This window comes from Spermophilus citellus (genome assembly GCF_964194105.1).
Source record: "Spermophilus citellus genome assembly, chromosome: 7".
In the NCBI taxonomy this organism is placed as follows: Eukaryota; Metazoa; Chordata; class Mammalia; order Rodentia; family Sciuridae; genus Spermophilus; species Spermophilus citellus.
The window spans coordinates 106,022,107-106,046,186 of NC_138188.1; the positions used below are offsets into that span (position 1 = coordinate 106,022,107).

General features: G+C 33.6%; 1 protein-coding gene across 5 annotated transcripts in view; it reads right to left on the bottom strand.

Annotated features, from left to right (window-relative positions):
• Positions 1 to 24,080, bottom strand: part of GOLGB1 (golgin B1) — a 63,467-nt gene that overhangs the window by 34,167 nt on the left and 5,220 nt on the right. For 2 of the 5 annotated variants that reach the window (XM_081301466.1, XM_081301470.1), the window contains exons 2-10: positions 21,986 to 22,080; positions 20,337 to 20,489; positions 19,992 to 20,144; positions 17,608 to 17,730; positions 15,019 to 15,144; positions 12,361 to 12,483; positions 11,142 to 11,255; positions 7,600 to 8,002; positions 6,285 to 6,400 (exon numbers count right to left, since the gene is read on the bottom strand). In XM_081301466.1, the coding sequence (XP_081157592.1) occupies positions 6,285 to 6,400; positions 7,600 to 8,002; positions 11,142 to 11,255; positions 12,361 to 12,483; positions 15,019 to 15,144; positions 17,608 to 17,730; positions 19,992 to 20,144; positions 20,337 to 20,489; positions 21,986 to 22,078 (1,404 nt within the window). In that variant the 5' untranslated portion in view covers positions 22,079 to 22,080. Of the gene's footprint in view, positions 1 to 6,284; positions 6,401 to 7,599; positions 8,003 to 11,141; positions 11,256 to 12,360; positions 12,484 to 15,018; positions 15,145 to 17,607; positions 17,731 to 19,991; positions 20,145 to 20,336; positions 20,490 to 21,555; positions 21,848 to 21,985; positions 22,081 to 24,080 lie in introns of those variants that run through there. The other 3 variants (XM_081301468.1, XM_081301467.1, XM_081301469.1) reach the window with 3 other exon arrangements.

Consider the following 24,080-nt stretch of genomic DNA (forward strand, 5'->3'; position numbering starts at 1 on the left):
GTTACATGAAACAAACTCAAGAAAAAGCAAGGATACCACAAAGAAAACTACAACTAAGTACATCACAGACAAGAATAAAGAGAAAAGTCTTAAAATATCAATGGAAAAATGATATTTTCCATACAGAGGAACAACAATTTGAATGTCTATGATCAATTGTTGGAGGGGGAAAAAGTAGGTCAGAAGACAGTGGTATTCTTTAATGTCCTGAGAGAAAAACAGTCAATAGAGAATTATTCAGTAACAAATATCATTCAAGAATAAATGCAAAATAAACACATTTTTACATAAGAGAAAACTAAGAGAATTTTATTATTAACAGACCTGACTGCAAGGACATTGTAGGCTATTCTAGAGGCCAAAGAAAAATTATATGAAATGGACATAAAAAAAACTATCTCCAGCAAATGGCTGTAGTTCACAGAATATCAGATAGGAGATCTACAGGGGCTCCAAAAAGTATTCAGCATAAGAGAGGGAAAAGCGTTGCAAATGATAAATATGTGGATAAGTATTAAAGATAATATTTTTCTTTTAATATTTAAATGTTAAACTTGAGTGCTGGGGCTTATAGCTTTTAATATAATATATACAGAAACTAAAAATAGGGTAAAAGTTTCTACATTTTAAGTGAAGAGGTACAGAGTATTAGCTCTAAGGCTGGAAGGCTAAGAATCTATATCATACTTTCTAGAAAAACAACTTCAAAATTCTTTTGTAAAAAGATATAGCTAAAAATACAATAGAAGGTTTTTGCTTCCACTGAAGCAAAACCTGAAACAGTTTACCCTTCCATCTGAAACAACCAAAACAATACACAGGGTGAAATAATGAAACAAAAGCTTTTAAAATACTGGAACAGTGATCCTTTAGAGGCTAGAACCCTACAAACTTAATGCCATAAACGAGTTTCCAGGCTATCTGCTCCAAAAAGGGGGAAGCCAGGCAGAGCCTGTGAGGTGACACAGCCACAATGATTAAAACTTCAAGCCCAAAGATTCAAAAGGCTCAATGAATCCCAAGAACAGGAAGTATGACTAAAACTATGCTAAAGCACAACTCAAGTACTCAAAACCAGTGATAAAATCCTACAGCAGCCAGGGGAAAAGAGGGAGAAGAAGGATAATAAAATTCTTGTCAAAAACAAAATGCAAGAGAGAAGATAAATAAACTAATATCCTTAAAGTATTGAAAAGAAAAAAATCCTGTCAATTAGAATTCTATAGTTTGCAAAATATCTTTAATAAGGTCAAGATAAAGATGACTTCAGTCATACAAGAGTTATAAGAACCAGCCATAACATACATACACACAAACACATAAGAACACACCCATACCCACACATAAAAGTCTCAGACCAGAAGGAAATTTGAAGGCAGGGTTTGGCAAATTTTAGAGGCCTTCCACACTTGTTTCAGTAAATAAAATTTCATGGAACACAGCTACAATCATTTGTTTACTCTTACTCTTCTGCTCTTGCTCTGCAACAGCAGAATTTAACTGCAACCAAGACTGTATTCTCCACAAAGCTTAAAACATTTAGTATTTGATCCTTCACTGAGAAGATTGCCAACTACTGATTTATCCCCAAAGAATGAAAAATGTCAGAAATGGTAACTGCAATAATGACTAAATTTACTTTCTTGTTATCTGAATTGCCTTAAAAGATTAGAAAAAGACCCTTTATTTGCAGTCGCCAAAAACACAACACTTCAAAACTGTCCATCAGTGAGTGAGTAAATGGCATGTTCAAGGTACTCAACAATACAACGGAATGATTTTTCAAATGGAATAGACTGACTCTCACATATGCTGAGTGAAAGAAGCCAAAAATAAATAAATAACAAAGAAAAATTCTAAAAAAAATTAAAGCTTTAATGACAGAAAACAGATCAGAGGTTGCCTGGGTTGGGTGAGATTAAAAGGGGACAGAATAAAACTTTTGGAGATGATGAGTATGTTCATTTTTTTCATAGTGGTGAAGGCTTTGTGTGTTACATACAGGTTAAAACTTGTCAAATTGTATATTTCAAAGGTGTACAGACTACTATATATAAAATATGTCTCTGGATCTGTCCAAAGGGAGAAAGGTCAATAAATGAAAATAAAATATGAAAAATTCACATGAATATATGATAAAAATTGTTCTGAAAATGTTAGCAAATCAAATTCAATAATAGATGAAAAGTATAATGTTTCATGACCAGGTGAGGTTTATTCCAATGATGTAACATTGTCTTAATATTAAATAATTGAATTACTAAGTGAATAAAAGAAAATAATCTATATGGTCATTTCAATAAATGTAGAAAAAGCATTTGACAAAATTGAATACCAATTCTCAGTGAAATAGGAATAGAAGGGAATATGTCCTCAAATTAAAAAAGGACATTTATGAAAAATCTACAACAGCTGGTAAATGGATGAAAATGAGAGAACATCATGTTTAGTGAAATAAGCCAGATTCAAAAAAAAATAAGGATTGAATGTTCTGTTTGATAGAGCAAAATAAGAAGAAAAAAGGGAAGGGGAATCCCATGAACATAGAAGGGAGGTCAGTGGAAGAAGATAGAGGGAGAGGAAAAGGGGAAGAACAGTGGAATGAAATTGACCAAATTATGCTATATACATAATGAATACACCACAGTGAATTTCAACTTTAAGTATATCTATAAAGCATCATTTAGAAAAAAACATAAATAAATAGAAAGAAGACCAGTAGAGGAAAGGGAACAGGGAGAGGGAGAAGGGGAGAGAAAGGAAACAGCAGGGACTGAAGTGGAGCAAATTATATTGTATGCATATGATTATGTCAAAAAATGAATCCCACCATGATGTATAACTATGATGCACTAATAAAAATATTTAAAAATATTAGGAACAATGGAAAAAGGTCTAGTCTTGTTACTTCTATTAAATAGTGAATGAAGGTATAAAGATTAGAAAGAAGTAAAACGTCTTTATTTGTAAATGACATGATTATTTATGTAGCAAATTGTAACAAAGCTACAAAAACGTATCAGAACTAATAAAATAAACTTATCAAGTTCATAGACTGGAAGGCTAATAAAATTCAATTATATACTTACATATTAGCATTCAGTTAGAAAATAAAATTAAAATAATTTCATCTAAAATAACATAAAATCTGAACTATTTTAAAATAAATTTTGAAAGGTGTACTACTTTTCCAATGAAAACTATAAAACACTGCTAAAACAAAGTAAAGATCTAAATAGTGAAGAGATACACTATATTCATAAATTTAAAAGTTCAGTAGTGTTAAGACGTCAATTCTCAAACTAATCAAAAGATAATACAATGCTAATTCAAAATTCCAACTGGACTTTTTAAAAAATAGGATTTGAAAAGCTGAACATATGATTTATGTGGAAATGTAAAGAACCTGGAATAATCTAAGCAATCTTGAAAAGAACAAAGTTGGAGGACTTTAATACCTGACTTCAAGACAAACTATAGTAACGAAGCCAGTGTAACACTGGCTTAAGGACTGACAAAAGATCATGAAACAGAATAGAAAGTTCATATGTGGACCTATTAATCTTTAATTTTCATTAAAGTTACCAAAGTAATAGAATGAGGAAAGTCTCTTCAAGAAATGGTACAATAATAATTGGTATCCATATGAAAAAAAAAAAAACTCAACCAAAAAACCTCTGAACACCATACACAAGAATTTATGTAAGGTTCAGACACTTAACTGTGAAAGCTAGAACCATAAATTTGTGGAATAAGACGTAAGAGAGTATCTTTATGACTTAGCTCTAAGAAAAGGTTTCATAGTGGGGCTGGGGTTGTGGCTCAGTGGGCAGAGCGCTTGCCTAGCATGCATGAGGCACTGAGTTCGATCCCTGGCACCACATAAAAAATATGCAAATTAAATAAAGGTATTGGTTCATCTACAACTAAAAAAAATAAAAATTAAAAAAAAAGGTTTCTTAGAACACAGAAATCCAAAACTAATAAGTAACAGACTTCATCAAAATTTTAAAATGTATGTTAATTCAAAGTCATTGCTATGAAAATGAATAGACAAGACACAATATGGGACAAACTTTTTACCAAACATATTTGATAACTGATTAATATTTGGAATGTATAAATTATTCCTACAACTTGATAATAAAAAAATAAATAACTTGATTTTAAAAATGGGATCATTACTTGAACAGACACTTTACCAGAAGAAGATACACAAAATGGCCACATCATTTAGAAATATAAACTCATAGAATGGCTAAAACTTTAAAGGATGACACTACCAAATCTGGAAGAAAATATGGAGCAACAAGAACTTTTATATAATGAAGGTGGAATATAAAATGGGACAATCACTTTGGGAAAAGATCTGGTAGTTCTTTAAAAATATGAATACATATGTACTCTATGGCCCAGCAAATCTTCAACTAGTATTTACTGAAGATAAAATGAAAACATATGTCTACACAATAGTGTGAGAATGATCATGGTAGCACAATTTACAATAGTCAAAGCATGAAAATGCCTAAGTGTCCATCAATAGGAAAGTGCAGTACAGGGCTGGGGATGTGTCTCAAGCGGTAGCGTGCTCGCCTGGCATGCGTGTGGCCCGGATTCGATCCTCAGCACCACGCATACAAACAAAGATGTTGTGCCCGCCGATAACTAAAAAATAAATATTAAAATTCTCTCTCTACCTCTCTCTACCTCTCTCTCTCTTAAAAAAAAAAAAGAAAGTGCAGTACAATCACACGAAAGGAAAACATATTATATTCATAAGATAGACCATTTCTCAGCAACACAAAACAAATTATGACACATGCGACAATACTAATGGATCTCAAAGTATGTTACGTGAAAGGTTTACACAATAAAGCACATATTGTATGATTATATGATGTTATAAATAGACAAAATTAATATATGGTAAAAACAAAAACAAAAACAGTAGTTGACTCTGGAGAAGGGCAGAGTTGACTACAAAAGAGTATGAGGAGCCAGGCACAGTGGTGCACACCTTTAATCCCAGCGGCTTGGGAGGCTGAGGCAGGAGGACTGAAAGTTCAAAGCCAGTCTCAGCAATTGCCTGGTGCTAAGCAACCTAGTGAGACCCTGTCTCTAAATAAAATACAAAATAGGGCTGGGGATGTGGTTTAGTGGTCAAGGGTCCCTGAGTTCAATCTCTGGTATCCTCCCAAAAAGTAAAAATAAGAAAGAATATGAGGATACTTTGTGGGGTGATGGTAACAAGGTATATCTTAGTAAGGATCTGAGTAACATAGGTGTACACATTTGATATAACTCAATGGCACCTTAAGATTTATGCATAAAATAGCTTGTAAATTTTACTTCAAAAGAAAAAGAATTTTCTCAACTAGTATACCTCAACTATAAATAAATATTGAAATCTGGTCAATGATTTGCATGCTAAGATATTTAGAGATATATGTGCTGATTATTTTATACTATGAAATGTGTAAGAAATTAAGATGAATTGATGGACAAATAAATAGATAAATGGACAGTAGATAAAGCAAATGGGATAATGGAAGAGATTGGAATGCATAGGTGCTAGAAACTATAGATGCAAAAATGTTTTTTTATTGGTGCATGGTACTGCCCAGGGACCACAGGACTCTGTTGCTGTATAGTTCTGTCAGTTTGAAAGAGTATCATCTTATATGGAGGTGGATTAACTCAGTTATCCCAGCTTGGAACTAGTCAATTAGGATCATCCAACTAATTTGTCTTGTTGTCATATTTATGCTCAATAAGCAGCCTTCTGGTGATTATAATCTGGCTTTTTATAGAGATTTTTGTAAAAGTAAGGGAAAATATATTGGTTAATCAGCAATTATTTGGCAAGTAATTTTTTTCTGATAAATTTAATGGGAGCAATACAATTTTTATAAAAGACATAAGTTTGATTATACTGACTTATATACATTAACCCTGAAAAAAGTTCAGTCTACCAAAAACAAAGCTGACTTCTGAACTGGGAAAATTGATTATAAAAACAAAAATAAAAATTCATCTCCAATACAGATTTTTAAGGCCTCAGAATCAGAAGGGCTCCTGAGATTATAGAGTTTGTTATTTACATTCTCATCATTCATCATTGAGACACTGTGTTAATGCTTTTCATGATTCATTTCATATAGAATCATCTCCCAAAAAAGCATCTTACCAGGCAGAAAAGACAGGTTTATGATGCTGTTTGTTCCCGAGCAGAGATGCAGCAAAAACAAACAGATCATATTCATAAGAAATTCACATTTCATTACCTGTGTGTCCTCATCAGAAATATCTGGGAAAGAAGTCTGTGATGCAATTTCATGTTTTTGAAAGGTTGGTTTATTTAGAAATTGGTTAATTTCTTCAGATTTTTGCTGGAGTTGATCTATGAAAAAGAAAAAAATAAAACAAATAGAAGTTCTATCTGCTTCAAGTCTGAAATTTATTATTTAAAGTTATTATCTTCTAAGGATACATCATATACTGTTTACTAGGTTCAGTGACCTTGATTACAACTGTGATGCTAAGGGCATTTTAAAAAACTGTCAATGTTCTTAAGGACAAAAGGCAGTAAAACTACTTCCTTCAAAGGTAAAATAAAATAGACCTAAGAATTTTTTTTAAAGTTTATTTTTCCTTTCCCTGTGAAAATGACTTTTGTATTTCATATTTTATCTCCTTCACTCTCTACTTAAGTGTTATTGGTCCCTTCAAGATCCCATGGGAAAAGTTTATAAACTCGAACCTGGTTTAGATAAGAGAACAGCATGCTCATGTAACCATGTTATCATGTAATGCTTTCTTGGCTGATACTCAGCTCTTCAATACAAATTGTCAATGTAGATCTTTCTAAAATCTTTCCTTCTATGATTGTTAACCAATCAGTAGAGGTTATAATTTGGGGAAAAGGACTAGTAAGATAGATTACCAGTATTGGGAGTTTCACTTTTTAATATAAACTTCTAAAATGTTCAAAATTTTAGAAACATGTATTTGTTTTTTGCTTTTTTAAATTAATTTGTATTGGTGCATTATAGTTATACCTAATAGTGGGATTCATTATGTCATTATGTGCATATGTAACAATTTGCTCAAATGCATTACTTTTATAACAAAGATACCTAAAAGGTTTTCTTTGTACTTTCTTAAAGGATAAAAGTTTTTTCTTTAAAAGAAAATTTTACCTGTAGGAAAAGGATTGAGATTCACATTTGAAATTAAAAATGACTCCATACAATTTAGTTCCCCCCTACCTATGTACTTAGATCTGGCCTGAGTTTCCCACAAACGAATTCAAATGCTACCCCCTTTTAGATCAGAGTCATGTTTCACACAGCATGCTGTTTAATATCTGAAACATCACTATCACTAGTTATTAGTACAGGAATTATAATATTAAGAAAGATTATTACTGAAGTCGGTGGCAGGAAAAAATGCAACAAACAGTTCAAAAGTGAAGTCTTTGCTAACCCTACTGATTCAAATGGTTTGAGCAAAAAATATCATTAACACATCTCTGAATATAAGAAGTATAAGCCACTAAAGTGCTAGAGATATGAACTTTAATAGCAATAAAACACTAACCTTCCAGCTGTTGAATGACCTGGGCTGACTTAACTGCCTGCTCATTCTTATCTTGGAGAAGTTTTAAATTTTCATCCTTTAGAGCATCACAGGCAGATTGTAGCTCTTGCTCAGTCTTTTGAAGATTCAAAATGCAAACAGTCTTCTCTTCTATTTCTGCTTTGTACTTCTGCTCCAAAGCAAAATATTGAGACTCCAGTTCAGTCTGGACTTGGCCTGCTTGTTCAATATGTCCCATAAGGTGTTGCACCTCTTCCTGCAGGTTATGAAAGGATAATTTTCTCTCTGCCATTTCAAGTTCCATCTTTTCCTTCAGAACCGTGGACTCTTGTCTTTCTATTTCCATAGTGTTCCTTAAAATATTATGTTCACTTTCCATCTGCTGTAACTGCTGAGAGAGACTCTAAGAAAAAAGATAAAAGCCCATGAGCCATAAATATATTCTTTCATTTCAATGAGCATAGTCAAGTGCTTCTTCTACATGAAGGATGGAGCTAGGCACTTAAGAGACCAAACCTACTGGCTAAAGACCCTATATTTTTGCTTCTAGATACTTTTGATAGTTTGTACTCACATATCTTTTATTTTCTGCCTCTCCTATTAGAAAATAAGTACCATAGGAAATGAACTTTGTCTATTTTATTTTTATTGATCTCTAGCACCTAGCACAGTATATGCATAGAGTGGTACCTGATAAATACTGAATGAATCAATGAATCCAGTCCCTTCCCTCAAGAAACTCAGAGTTCAAGGACACTGACATCTATAGATAAGTATAATACAAAATATTAAAGGCCATGAGAAGGGATACTTAAAGGTATTAATATGAGCAGAGAAGAAGGATGGGTTAGGGTAGCCTTCTTAAAAGAGAGCCACCTAATGTAAGATTTAAATAGTGAGGACTCAACCAGGCAAGTGGGCACTAAAAGAGAGTACCTTCAGAGAAACAGGACAAGAAAAGCAGAGAGGCAAAGAAAAACAGGGTTATCAATGATGTTTGAAATTTGTAGCAGGTAAAGCTTTAGTAAGAAAAGGTAGGAGTCAAATCATAAGTATCTTTATACTCTACATTATTAAGGGACTTTGAATTTCTTCTTTTAAGTAATGAAGCGCTCTGGTCAGAAATGATTTTTGGAGACATCTCCCTGATTGATAAAATAAAAGATACAATGGGGGACAGGAAGAGAACAGAGGCAGAGAATATCCTGTCATGCAAAAATGTTGAGCCAGAACTAGTCTACTGGTATTACTAATAAAGAGAATTCAAGAATTATTTAAGAGGTAAAAATCAAGAAACTTAATAATCATTTAAAAAATTTTTTTTAGTGTTGGAGATTGAACCCAGGAGTGCTTTACCACTGAGCTCCATCCTCAGAGTCCTTTTTATTTTTTACTTTTAAGACAGGGTCTTGCTAAGTTGCTGAGGCTGGACTTGAACTTGCAATCCTCCTGCCTCAACTTCTGAGTGGCTGGGTTTACAGGTGTGTGCCACAGCTCTTGGTGCTTGCTAATTAATTAATTGTAGGGGTTAAAGAACAAGGAGGGGGAAAAAAGCCTAATGAGTTTTATTATTTCAGGTAAATGGTCCATTAAGAGAGGAAATATGATAAAAAAGGTTTTCTTTGGTTTTTGTTTGTTTTTAATATTTTTTTATTTTTGATTGACATATAGTAATTATATATAGTTATAGGATACAATGTGACAATTCAATATATATATATATATATATATATACACAATATGTAATGACCAGATCAAGGTAATGGTCATATCTATCACCTCAGGGATCACTGAGGGATTTGTGCAATACCCACCATATTGGAAGGGAACTGGATATATATCAAATACACTGGGAAGATAAAATTTTGGAGATATTAGTGGCACTAGGGATACAGTCTTACCATCTACCATGAGAGGGAAAGTGAAAAGAATGCATTTAGTGACAATATAGGACTGAGTCTGATATACTGGGAAACACAGTTAAATGGGTAGGAAAACAAAAAGAAGTCAATGAAGTAAAAACAAACAGAAAAGCTCCAGAAATGTAGGAAAAGAACCAACATAATGCCAAGTTCTAACAGTCAAGGGAATGAAAAACTTCAAGGAATAAGTAATTAATAGTAACAAATATTACAGAAGTGTTTTATGACTTTAGAATGATTTCAGTAGAATCACAATAATTTTAGCTATTACACATAAGTATGTGCTAAACACTGTCTTAAATACTTTTACTATTTCAGGTGATCCTGTGTTATGCCCATGATATAAATACTTTTATCCCCATTTTACCAATCTGAAGCCTACCAAATTGGTTTGGGGCACGTATGAGTTCTCATGCCTGAACTTCTTCATTTTACGAAATGTAAATGATCTTATCATTTACATTTCGTAAAATGATCTATTACATAGGGTTGTTATGAGGATTCATAGTACAACTAATACATAATTTGCCAGCAGATATATAGATGTAATTATTTTGTGTGTGATGCCTAAAAAGTGGTACAACTGGAATTTAAACTTCATTATCTAATGGCAGTCTGAGAGGGGATTTGGGGTCAGGACATGGGTTTTATGAGGATGAAAGGAAGGGGAACATGTTTCTAAGCAAGAGAGAAATCCTGCCTCAAGAAAGAGAGTTGAAGACTAGGAGACAGGATTGGTTGACTTTCTCCAACAGCATGCAGCGCCCAAATGAACAAGCAGAGAATGTGGGCTATAGCACCAATTCTGCATTATGATTTGACTACTTGCATGTTATACAACAAGGAATCTAATGTCTGTAAAGTAGTCCAAATGGTCAAGCATGGGTCCAAAGAGGAAAGAGAAAGGCAAAAGAAGAAGCATGCTGGAGGAACAAAGTGGAAAGATCCTTGGTTCTTAACAAGAATGAAGATCAGGACAGTATGAGAAAGGAAATGACAGGATGCATTATAATCAGGGAACAGGATACTTGTATTTTTAAGATTTTAGAATATCAAAATCCTTGATCATCTTTAGATTCAAGGGAATATTACATAATGAGATTACTTCAATCCAACTGACAAAATCAGGCAAAGAAGAGACGATATATATAATGCACAAGAATTCATTTAAGACAGCAAAGGGGAAAGGTGATCAAAAAGGAACTCACTAGAGGAAAATAGGACATTCTAGAGAAAGTAGGACTCTGGACCTAAAATGAAAAGAGCAACAATAATGTTGTGGAATGTAAGCTCCACAAGGTGGAGAACTGTATTTGTTTTGCTCATCATTATACCACCACCACATAATCAGATATATTTACTGAAAGAAAAACCAAAAGGTACCCATTCTCTAAAGGCTTATAACAGGCTTTTTTCCCTTCTTCTTCTCTTTGGTACTAGAGATTGAACCAGAGGTACTTTATCACTGAGCTACATCATCAGTTCTTATTTATTTAATTTTAAGGCAGGGTCTCACTAAGTTGGTTAAGTCTACAACAGGCTTTTAGACCTGCTTCTTAGCAAATTAAAGTGGAAAAGAATAGCCCCCTGGTAGGCAGTAAAGATCGCATAAGACAGTACCTGATTTCTCTGCTCAGCAGCAGTCAGTTCCTGCTGCAGCAAGTCCACTACCTGAGCACGGCCCAACAGGGCTTCTTCATGCTCTTCAAGCTTCCTCTGCAGCATCTTCAATTTCTGTAAAAACATTTTAGACACAATGTGCTAACAAATGAGCACTATTATTTTTCTACCTTTCAAAATGTCATGTAGATTTATACATTTCAATTTCTTAATGTAGAAGATGATCAACTAAAGAGGGGACACCAGCATGCCATGCTCCCCATCCAGCAGCAACAAAGAATCTCCAAAATGTCTTCTCAGAGCTCAGACAACCACCGAAGTCAGAAATGAGCAAGTCCCTGAATTATAGAGCCTTCTGATAATTATAGGAAAATGACACATTTTAAAATCCACTTTCAAAATTACATAGTTCATGTCTTGTGCCTAAATAATATTGGTAACATGTATATCTCACCCACCAAAAATAACATTCTCTGCAGGCAAGAACCATTTCTCTTCTAGTTTCATGCACATGGTAGGCACTTGAAAAATATGTGTTGAATACATGTATGCAAATAATGTTCTACTTAAACAAGTATTATATTCTGAAACTTTACTTAGTGGTACATTCTGAAAGATTGCTTATAACTTGGAAGAAGTTGCAATCAAAAACAATTAAAATGGATCAAACAACAAGTGCCACTGGAGTGCCTTTCAGTACCACACTATACTACACACTAAGTGAAAACAAATACCTTTGAGTTAGTAGATGGTGAATTCAAATACAATGAAGTCAATTTTCAAAATTTATTTAAGGAACATTTTTAAAAATACTGATAATAAAGGACTTCACAGTTTCAAAGTTCTCCTTTTTGTCTTCAATTTTTTCCAAGTTTAAAATTGACTTCATTGGTTTAAAGATGTGAATCAGGTTTTTAATGCACGCAGGCAGCTGCAATCAGCCAAACCAAAGAAAAACCAAATTCTGACTACCACACGTATTCCCCAATTAAACTCTGCTTTGGTGTTCTAACAACCTTATTAGAGGGGTAAATGGCAAAATAAGGGTAGGGAAAATAATGTGCAACAGAAGACAAAGACACCAAAAAGAAGCCAATAAGGAGCACACCAGGACCAAGTGAAGAGCAGTAGGGAGGGGTAGTAGTTGAAATGCGGCTATGATGTCTTGATTAAATGTTAACTGAAATGATAGACATTCTACTGCGTTTGAGCAACACACCTGTTGCATCTCTGTTTCCACATCTGCCTGGGTTACTAACTGAAGAAGCTCATCTTCATGAAGACGAACTTGTGTTTCAAAGCGGGCATCTTTCTCTCGGACCACCTGCTGCATGGAACTCAACTGAAGATACACACCAGAGAAACTATGCAAGTTATACTTCTGAGTATTTTGCAAAAAACTTACAGACTACTCTCCAAAGACAGACACTAAGAATTTACAGACAAGTTTTTTTAAAAATTCAGTTTTGAATGTCAAAGATGAGAATGCTGGAAGAGAGAAGGGCCTGGTGGTACTTTCAAATGAGAGGAAGTCTAGTATCAAATTCAGAAGTCAGTCTCAATAAAACTCTATTAGAAATTATATTTTCATGGGTGGTAGAAATGTTTTAAACATATAAGTATATTTTTAAAAAGTTCTTAAAGATTAGAACATTAAATATAAATTTAGACTTCTATTAAACTCTGGATACTTCTTTCAACATCACACTCATGCTCAAAAATATTCAATGACATTCTCATGCCTTATAAGTGAAAATTCAATCTAATGTATCTTTTATTCAAGAGTCTCTATAATTGAAAATATAAATTTATCTTTCCAGTCTTATTTTCAAAGACTTGCTTCTACCAAAGAATTCAGTGTGCTTCCAAACCCATACCACCTTCGCAAACAGTTATTTTCAGATGACATTACTTACAGGCTTCTAGATCATGCTCATTTGGCCTTTAACAGGATGAAGTGGAAATAAATGAATGATTGTGAGCTGCTGGGCATCAGTGTTTTTGTTTGGCTTTAGGCTATGATGTCTATTCATTCTATGGTTGAACATGTTGACCAGATCTTAGTTTGCCCATTTTGCATTGGTCCTTTACCTACTGCTGATTTCTTAGTTGTAAAACCTTAACTTTGGCTCATTTCTTGATAGTTTAACAAAAAACCCTTATGATTTTTTGATTATTGAAATTCTGACTTCATTATGAATTTGGAATTCTGTGTTTTAAGCATGCAGGCATGGAGTCTTTCCCTAGACAAAGCTAACTATCTTTTCCTTAAGTGTACTGGATATATATCTTCTCTGAGACTACTCACACTCTTCTCCATGACTAGAATGCCTTTCTCCAGCTCTTATAGAATATTATCTATTCTCATGGTGTTGCTGAAATACCAACTTTTCTATATAACTTTCCATAACTGTCATGCTCACAATAACATCTTTTACCTCTCAAAATAATTTGCTTGTAATGTTGCTTGCTTTGACATTTATTTGGAATTTCTTACATTATTATAAATCTGTTAATATAATTATATATCTTGGCTTTCCATAATTTAAGCAAATTTTATAGGTAAAAATCATGTATTGTATTTCTCCATATGATATGGTATGATATGTGTATGATACTACATAAAAAGGACACAATGAAAGCTAGTAAGATAAAATTAAGGATTTCAGTATATATAATTTTAACAATTTATACAACGACAGGTATTATGGTTTGGATGTGAGGTGTCCCCCAGAAGCTCACGTGTGAGACATGCAAGAAGGTTCAGAGGAGAAATGACTGGGTTTTAAGAGTCTTAACCCAATTAGTGATTTAATCCTGAAAGGGATTAACTGAGTGGTAGCTGAAGTGGTAGGGTATGGCTGGAAGAGGTGGGAATTGGGGTATGGTTTTGGGTATATTTTGTTATCTTCAGAGTGATATCTCTCTATCTTTCTCTCCCTCTGCTTCTTGATCACCATGATGTGATCTCTCTCTCCCACCATGATGTTCTATCTCACCTCAAGCCCCAAGGAATGGAACCAGCCTTCTATGGACTAAGACCTCAGAAACCATGAGCCCTAAATAAACCTTTTCTCCTCTACAGTTATGCTGGTCGGGTCCTTTAGTCATAGGAGTAATAAAGCTGACTAAAACAATAGACCATTTATAAATAAAAAGGCACCACTAATAACAAGTTACCAATATATCTGATGGGTAAGATTAGCTATGTGAAAAAGTACTTCATGGATAGAATGTGTTGAGTCAAAAGCATTCCCAAAGGAAAAATATGGGTGTGGGTGGTCCACTAAAAATTTAGAAAAATAGAAAGAGTTATGGATGTCAGTCTAAACAGTCAGGTCTTGCTGGCAGAAATAAATAAGATGAATGTCATATACTACTGCTATTTAACAAGGAATCACATACCTACATAACTTTCTTATTACATGCCTACTAAGTAACTTTCTGATTATAATTTACCTTCCCACTAAGATTCTATTGTATGAAAAGAATGGACCTAATTATTTGTATTTCTTTTGGCTTATTAGTCTTTTTTGAACTTATTATAAAGCCCATTCCTAAGAGACCATGCTATTAAAATCAAGTATCTGGATCTGTGAAACTAATAAACAATCATCAATTAGCCTATGGCAAACACATCAAGGTAAACAACACTTTTTTGAGAGTTTCTGGTGTTCCCTAATGACATACTTATGTACTTACCTAATTTCTTCTATTACCACACCCTTCTAATTTCTACTTTTAACACTCTAGCTACTATTCTTTCACCTACTAAAATTTTAAAAATAACTGTCTGAATTGACTTGCAATGTAAGAAATGGTGATGGATTGAAATATCATAACTTTTTATTCTAATAAAGGTACTTCTTTCCCCTACCTGTGCAGCTTGCTCTGCCTGTGTCTGGCTGAGCTGGGCTTGCAAAGTGCTAATGAGTTCTTCCTTCTCCTGGAGCTGTTGCTTCATCATTACAAATTCCTCCATTTCTGTAGAACTTTTATCAAACTGAAAATATAGAAGAATTAAAGTATTTATTTAAGCAAAAGGCTTAGCATTCTTAATTCTTTGACCTTCCTTTCTTATTTATCCTAAATGCCTACCATATTTCCTTCTAATTTCCACTTAACACAAAAAAGGAATTGCATTGTGAATTTAAAAAAGAAATTATCAAAAATTATTTGTCAGAAGAAGACAGAAGTGATAAAATTTTTTTTCAATTTATCTGCCTCACATAGAAAAAGACAGTAAACTAGACAGCAAAATAAAAAAAAAACATGGATAATATTTACAATAAAATTAGGAAGATAGTTCTACAAACCCTAAAACATAAAACATAAGGAAGTAAGGATAAGCCACTAAAATCTACAAGACCTACATAGTATTAGAGTTTGCATAACAGGAAGAAGATGGAGGCAAAGTGACATCTGATGGCCCTGAGAACAGGAAAACTCCCAAATAGCCAAAAAGTATTGCTGGAATGGACAGCTGGCAAATTTTAGAATAGCAACAGGGCTTTTCCATTCTTTAATCTGAATAAATGCAAGGGGTCCATCCACAGTGAGGAGGACTAAAAGGGCTAGACGAATTTAGCCCCTCTGGTCTCTCAAAACTGACTCATCAGGGCTCCCTTCTAAGACCTAGACATATACTCTGAAGAAAATGCTCACTAATGAAAAAAAAATTAAGCAAGGCTGGGGAATGCAGCTCAATCACAGAGTGCTTGCCTAGAATGTGTGAGGCCCTGGGTTCAATCCTCAGCACTGCACAAAAAATAAAAAAATAAAAATTAAGAATAGGGATAATAGAAACAGAAAAAAGAGAATGGTATAATTCAGCACCAACTAACCTCATAAGGCTATAAAGGAATAAGAAATACAACTAATGTGAAAAATTTTTCTTCTTAATATTTAATTTTAACTAAATTTAAAACTAAAGTATAAATTATTTTTCAATAATTTTGTTTTGGTATGACTATATTTACTTTATCTGTTGTATAGAATAAGATATTGTTGGGGTGTTGTTCAAGTGACAAGCATACATATATTTGGTATCAATAGAATGATGCAGTTTCAATAGTTTTCTACACACCTATACAGTATTGTGACATTACATAGGTAATAATTTGAATACTTAATGCAGATAGTTTGGGTAAATAGTTGATACCAAAATAAATCACAATTGGTAGTTAAATTGAAATATATACATTTATTATTAATTTAATTATAACTAAATTATTTTTTCTAGTTCAAAAATCAGTATAGTTTAAAATGAAGGCAGACTACTGATGTATATATAATTCATTTGTTTTTATTTCTAAGAAGAATTCCAATATGTGGATATATTAGAGTTTGTTTCAATATTCACCTGGAGAGGAAAAAGTGAATTGCCTCCAGTGTTTTGTATTACAAATAAACCTATTCATATTGGATAGTGCTGATACAGACCAAAGTGAAAGGTGGGGGAAAGAAAGTCACAAATCTGAGAAATCTACTTTGAACACAACACAAAAAGAACATATGAGCGAAGTCTATTATGTAAGAAAAGTTTTCCTAAAAAAGCCCCCTTCTGAAGGTTCAGGAAAACTAATTTCACCCACACAAAAGGAAATAAAGATCAAGGCCCAAATCCCATATGAAATTAGTATTTAAAAAGGCTAAGGAGAATAATATGCTTACAGGTGATAAAAAAAAAAATACCAGAAGCATGTTCAAAAAACAAGAAGAAATTGCTATCTATTTCAAAAGGAGTTAAAAATTAATAAAATTGTAAAGGACATGAAAGAAAAACATAAATCAGAATTAGAAGGGCTAGGGATATAGCTCAGTGATAAGCTCTTGCTTCACATGCTCAAAGCCCTGGGTTTGATCCCCAGAATCACAGAACAACAACAAAAAAGAATGAGAAAAACTAAAAATGAGGTAACCAAACTCATGAAGTTGATATAAAAGAAAAAACCATTCCAGAATAGAAGAAAAAACAAGAAATACAAAATAGATTGCCTTGAGTGAAAAAAAAGAAGCTAGAAAAATTTTAAGGAAGAAAGAGATAAAAAGAAATTGAGAAAAGTGATAAATATTGTAGATAATCCAAGATCAAACACACAAACAACAGAAGTCCTCCAAAAGAAAACCAAGTAAGGGAAAACATCTAATACTTCAAACTATATAATTCAAGGAAACTTATGTAATAAATATGTGAACCACATATTCAAATAATATACTAGATAGATACAAATATCAACCAAGAATGGCAAATACCCAAGCATATACTAAATTACTAGACTTGGATGTAAGGGAGGAAAGGAAGGAGTTGCGGAGGGGAGGGAAGGGAGGGAGGAGAGAAGGAGATAGGAAAGCAGGAAGGGATGGGACTGACAGACATATTGATAAATATGTCATATAATAATGCATCCCTTGGGTTTTAGTGATTCATTAACCTTATGATCATGAGGTAACTCACACCTCCTACCTGGGCAGCTTGTTCTGCCTCAGTAAGCCGGGCTTGCAAACTGCTAATTAGTTTCTCCTTCTCCTGGAGTTCATGTTTGATATTTTCCATTTTCATTTCTTCCTCTGTAGAACTTTTGTCATGCTGAAAATGCAACAGATAAAGTAATTCATTTAAAAACATTACATTTTTTTATCTATCTATCTATCTATATATATATATATATATATATATATATATATATATGCTCTATTTGCTCTTTACAACTACTAAACTATAATTTTATTAAACTCATGGGAGCAAGAAAAACCTAAAGTAATCTTAGGGTTTTCCAGTTTTAGTATGGCCAAGTAGCTCCTACTAGATCTCTCCTCCCCCAGAAACAAGCTATAAACTCTGGAAAATATAGAAAACATTATAAAGCAGGAAAAGATAGGAAGGAAGTTATACTTAGAAGTAGTAGCACTAAGCTTCCCATCTGACAGCTTAAGACTAAGAACAAGTCAGTGCCATGCAGGACTAAACTTAAATAGAAAATCCAATCTTGCCGCCTTGAAAAATCAAGGCCAGAGTCCAGAAAACTACAGCTGCTATTAAGTGAGGGTTAAAACATCAGAAAAAGGGCCTGTAGGGGAAATCCAAATCTTTCAACAGTCTTTCCTTTTAAAAAAAAAAAAAAAAAAAAAAAAAAAAGATCTTTCTTAGACCCAGATTCGATTTCCCCCCTGAATCCCCAAATGAACCTAATTCTGCTTACTGCAAGTGCAAAAAATAATTTTACATTTTTCTTTCACATTAGTCTAGCATCTAAGGATTGCTTTCATTTCTTCAACTATACGCTCGCTCCTCAGATCATCTGGCTTTGTGTTGAATCCATAATAGTTTTACTATATAAATGCATACTCTGACTGCTAGCACTGCCTGGGACTGCTGGGAATCATTTACTCAACAGGGAAAGGAAATAAAACTGTAAGATGTTGGATGTTTTAGGTCTCAGAGCTAAAAATAAAATTAATTAAAAATAAAAGTATGAAATAATTTAAAAATCTAAGAGCACGACTGAGGGAAATTGAAGGAAAAAACAACCCAAAAGAAAGGTTGGTGCTACCACAGACAGGGGAAGGGAACTGTTGGAGGAAAAAACAAAAAGTAAGAAAAGAAGAATGCGGGGCTGGGGATGTGGCTCAAGCGGTAGCGTGCTCGCCTGGCACGCGTGCGGCCCGGGTTCGATCCTCAGCACCACATACAAACAAAGATGTTGTGTTCACTGAAAACTAAAAAATAAATATTAAAAAATTCTCTCTCTCTCTCACTCTCTCTTTAAAAAAAAAAGAAAAAGACAAAGAAAATGTGGTATAAAAAAATTTAAAAAAAAAAGAAAAGAATGCAGATGAAGAAGTTATTTGAGAAGACTAATAAAAGCTTTAAAATAAGCTTTTGAGAAGTTAAATGAGGTTATCAGTTCAGGAAAAGGAATGTCCTCTGAGCATTAGCCCCTGTAAAGAAAAACTAACCAAGGTACTGGGGAGCTAACTAGTGTCCTAAGGATTATGCCTAGAAAACTAATTAAAACCTTTTCTCCCAAGAACTGAGAACAATGAGAATAAGGACTCAGCTGGTAAATGAATAAAACCAGACAGAAATTAAGAAAATAAGATTTCTTATACAGGGTGAAGGCTGACTGACTCTACAACTACAATGTGCACATGTGACATTCCTGCCACTGAACTCTGCACAAAACTGAAGTTTTCTGTTGTTCACATAGCTGTCTAAATATGAATATCATGAAGGAAAAATATTAAGTACTGGAACAGTAATACTCTATTCCTCGAAAAAGAAACTTTCTTAGGTCCTCTCTGTATCCTCAACTGTAAACTATTTTATTGGTGGCAGCCATAATCATAGAGAGCTTCCTTTACAGGGAGTCCAAGGTAATCTGGCTGATTCAGCCCCCAAATCTGTAAAACACTAATCCATCACTCTGGCCATATAAGGACATAGAATTTTTCTTTATTAAGTCTCTGAATAAAGGACTTCAGAGTGCAAAAGAAAAAAAAAAAAACCATTAGAGTTAATGTTCTAACTCCTCCAAGTTGAACCTACTCCAAAAAGTACTAACTCCCCTCTAAATGTCTAACTTTAATTGTTATCTCTTCCTATTAGCCTTTTTAATTCTCTGAAAGTCTAAGCCACAACTGACATTTCATGTCCATGTTTTCTGTAGGCCTTTCATTCTCCATGTGTGAGCTATAGATAGTCCAGTCAAATTATATCTTGTCCCCAAAGAAAGGACAGTATTTAATGCTTTTTATTTTACCATTACAAATATTTGTGGTTAGTGAAGATTTTCCATACTGAGAAGCTTTCTAGACTCAGAAAATACATCTAATACCCAGTACCCATACCTTGGAGAATGACTCTTTTGACTGAGATTCTGGAGGCTGAACAGTTCCTCCTTGTGCCTTCATTTCTTCTATGTGTTTATTCAAAGCAGTTAATTTTGCCTTTGCATGAAGTTTGATTTTTTTAATTTTGACATCAGCAGTTTTTCTTTCCTCCTGCCAAAAAACAATAATGATAAATGCATGAATGTTTATTCTCCATAAATATTTATCTAGCACATAACAAAAGTTATTTTACTAGACATCACATTACAGTATTAATAAGAAACAAATTCTCTAGATTATTAAGTGAATGGTATATCTGTCCTTTGGCAAATGCTCTATAAGAAAGAACAAATGCAGTAGTACCTGTAGAGCTTCATCCTTCTGCTGCAGTTGAATATCCTTCTGTCTAATACTTTCTTTTAGCTCCACCACCAACTGTTCTGCATAAGCCAGGCGCTCCAAAACATCCTCTTCTGTTCTACTATTAAATTCCATGTCCAATTCCTGAGGTACTTCCTGATGTTTAGGAAAAAGTTGCCAATACATCAGGGAAAAGGTAATAACTTCCAAATAGGAATCCCTTCATTCCAGGAATTTCATCTTATCCTTTGCCCAACTCATACCCTTTGAAATTCAAGACTCTTTATAACTGAGACAACAGTACTTACAGCCATTATAATATATTGAGTATTTTATTGACGTACTATTAATCTAATATTACTGCTATGCTTTGGATATTCATATCCCCCCCACCAGCTCCTGTGTTAATGCAGGAATGTTTGGGGATGAAGACTGGATTGTGAGAGCTATTACCTAATCAGTTCAGCCTAGTTTGAGTGGACTAACTGTATGGTAACTTGAGGCGGGGGGGGGGGGGGGATTCACTAGGGGCATGCCCTGGAAGGATTTCTGTACCCTGCAGCCACTTCCCTTTTCTCTTTTTCTGCTTCCTGGATGCCATGAATTGAACAGAGCCCCTCCCACCATGCCCTTCTTCCATGGTGTTCTGCCTCACCTTTGTCCAAGAGCAATGGAGTTTGCTCACCATGGCCTAAACCTCTGAAATCATGAAGCAAAATTAATTTTCCCCCCTATATACTGTTCTTTTCAAAAAAAATTTATTTTTTTTTTTAGTTGTAGTTGGATGCCATACCTTTATTTTATTTATTTTTATGTGGTGCTGAGGATCGAACCTAGGGCCTCACACATGCTAAGCAAATGCTCTACTGCTGAGCCACAACCCCAGCACCCCTACATTGTTGTTTTTGGGTAGTTTGATCACAGTGATGAAAAGCTAACACTATTACCAAAGAGAACAATAAATTAGGAAAATAAAGATCACAAACTATAAAGTGGAAGAGCCCATAATTTTAAATTAAGAGGCTTAGTTGAATAAAATTATCTTAACCACTAGGCATTATTCTTTGTCTTTTCAGAAAACTAATAGACTTCTTTTAGTTCCTTCAGAAAATAAAAATAAAATATAGGAAAAGTGGTAGATAAATTTATATAAGCAAAGAGATAGTCTCAAACCCAAACCTTTTTGTCATTTAAACGTTTTCTATAAAATAGACATACATACCCAAGGAGGAGGAAGCCTTAAAACAATCTGGCACTAAACAGGTCCAGAAAGACAAATGAGAAAGATCTTTCAAATCTCGTCTAGAACTTGTGTTTCCACCCTTGTGGCTCTTAAGCCATAAATTTATAGTAGAAGGATCATTTACAGAGTTTTAATATTTTCCTTAACCCTTGTTTCCACTTTGCATAAAGAAAGCTACTCGGGCTGGGGATGTGGCTCAAGCGATAGCGCCTGGCGTGCGTGCGCCCCGGGTTCGATCCTCAGCACCACATACAAAGATGTTGTGTCCGCCGAGAAATAAGAAAAAATAAATATTAAAATTCTCAAAAAAAAAAAAAAAAAGAAAGCTACTCACACAATTCTAAATTATTTTTCTCAGAAGAACATGAAACATGTCTGTCATGGTTTAATTTAGAACAGAGCTACTCACAGGGTCTAAGGGAGCCCTCATATTCTGATCAGTGCCATTTCCTGATAATTCATGCAAAACAACATTTGCTAATCCCGATAAACGGCTTAGCATTTCTGCAGAAAAAGGAAAAGAAAACATAATAATCAATAAAATGAATAAGGCTTCACCTATAGTGATAACCATATCACTAATATGAAAACTATGCAGGTGATATATATAGTAGACACTTTATGCAGCCTGATGATTTCTTCAAAAGGTCATTTGAGTGTGTACAGTATAGTTGCACAGTGGCAATAGCACAGAGATTATAATCACTATAACTAATATCATTTTAAAAAATAAAATACAAGAACACAATCCTTAAATAATAGTATATAATTGTTAAGTACATCTTAAAGGTTATCTTTAATGTCGTTCCTCTCACCACAGTTTCAATTATAAAGATGAATTTCTTAGTCTTCCTTCCTCTGCCAGATTGTAATCCTCCCCTACTTTTTTAAGCCTTGTGATTCATAAATTTTCTTTCCTTTTTATGTGCCCCCATGAACCCCATGCTTTCATTAAACTTTCCTGATGAACCATGTAATTTCACTAAAAGTTAAATATAATCATTGTTCAAAATGTATATAGTATTAAATGCACATATTAGAAAATAAGGAAGAAGTAACCTATGCTTCTATGCTTCTTCTCTAGTCAATTAGAAAAAGAATAAATTAAAACCAATACAAGCAGGAAATGAGAAATAGAAAACTGAGATTGAAGATTAATAAAACTGAAAATAGTAAAATAGAGGAAACCGATAAAACCAAAAATGTGGTTCTTTGAAAAGATCAACAAAGATGATAAAGTCCTAGACAGTCTGATTAAGAAAAAAAAGACAAATTATTGACATCATAAATGAAAACAAAATACCACTAGTAATTCTAAGATACATTCAAAGAAAATAGCATTCATAAATTCAAAGTAGATGAACTAAGCCAATTCCTTGAAAGACACAAACTACCCAAAATTCAAGAACAGAGAACCTGAACATACATAGTCGGATGTGTATGGGTGCATGTGTGTATAAATAAAATATACAGGGAAATTATAAAAAAAAAAAACCTGGGGAGCTTGTAAACAGCATATGCAAAACAAAGAAGAAAAAAACCTCTTTAAAACTTTAATAAGGTGGTGGTGGTTGTATTAACATTGTTATGTGGAATGTGGGATTCAAGCAAATAGTAATTACAGGCATACTAATTCTATTATAATTTCAGTATGAAAAAAGAAGATAAAGAAGTTCAGAAGAAACTGAAGTCCCAGAATACTGATCTTGACTATAAAATATTAGTACAAACTTATAAGGTGTTTAATCTTTATATTTTCCTAGTTCTGATTAGTTATAAGAATTATAAATAATGATAAAATGAGAAGCAATACCATTACCATTACAAAAAATTGTTTTTTAAATAGGAGGGCTTCTTAGAGAAATGGCTGATTCCTGTTCTAAATTAGGAAATATACAAAATGAGCCTGAAACATCTTGTCACACAAGTTAGCAAGGAAGCTATCAAAGATTACTACACTCATGTAAAAAAGATCCAGGAGTTAAAAGGCCCAGGTTCCCACTGGCTAAAAGAACAATCTGAATTTATCTAAGAATAAGAAATGCTGAGCTGTGTACATAATTCAGTGGTAGAACACTTCTTGGCATACACAAAGCCCTGGGTTCAATCCCCAGCACCACCAAATAAATAAATAAAGGAACTCATTTAAAAAAATATTAAGAATTAACAACAGATTGAAATCCACAAAAAAACTTTAAATCTTTTGAGTTTAAATGGGAATAAACTAACTAGTCACCATCTGAACCAATTATCTTCAAAACTAATATAAAAATTTATTTTGCATTTCCTACTTGAACTTTTTGAGGACGCAAACAGCTGATGTGAGGATGCATTTCCTTATAAAACTATTTCATCTAATAAAATAAATAATCTATTTTAATATTCACATACCCTAATGAACCCACAGATTTATACAGCATCAAAAGATTGGCACTAATCTGTAGGAAAGGCAGAGAACAGAGGAATAGGCTGAACTACCCAATGAATGTGCAATTCCTAGACTG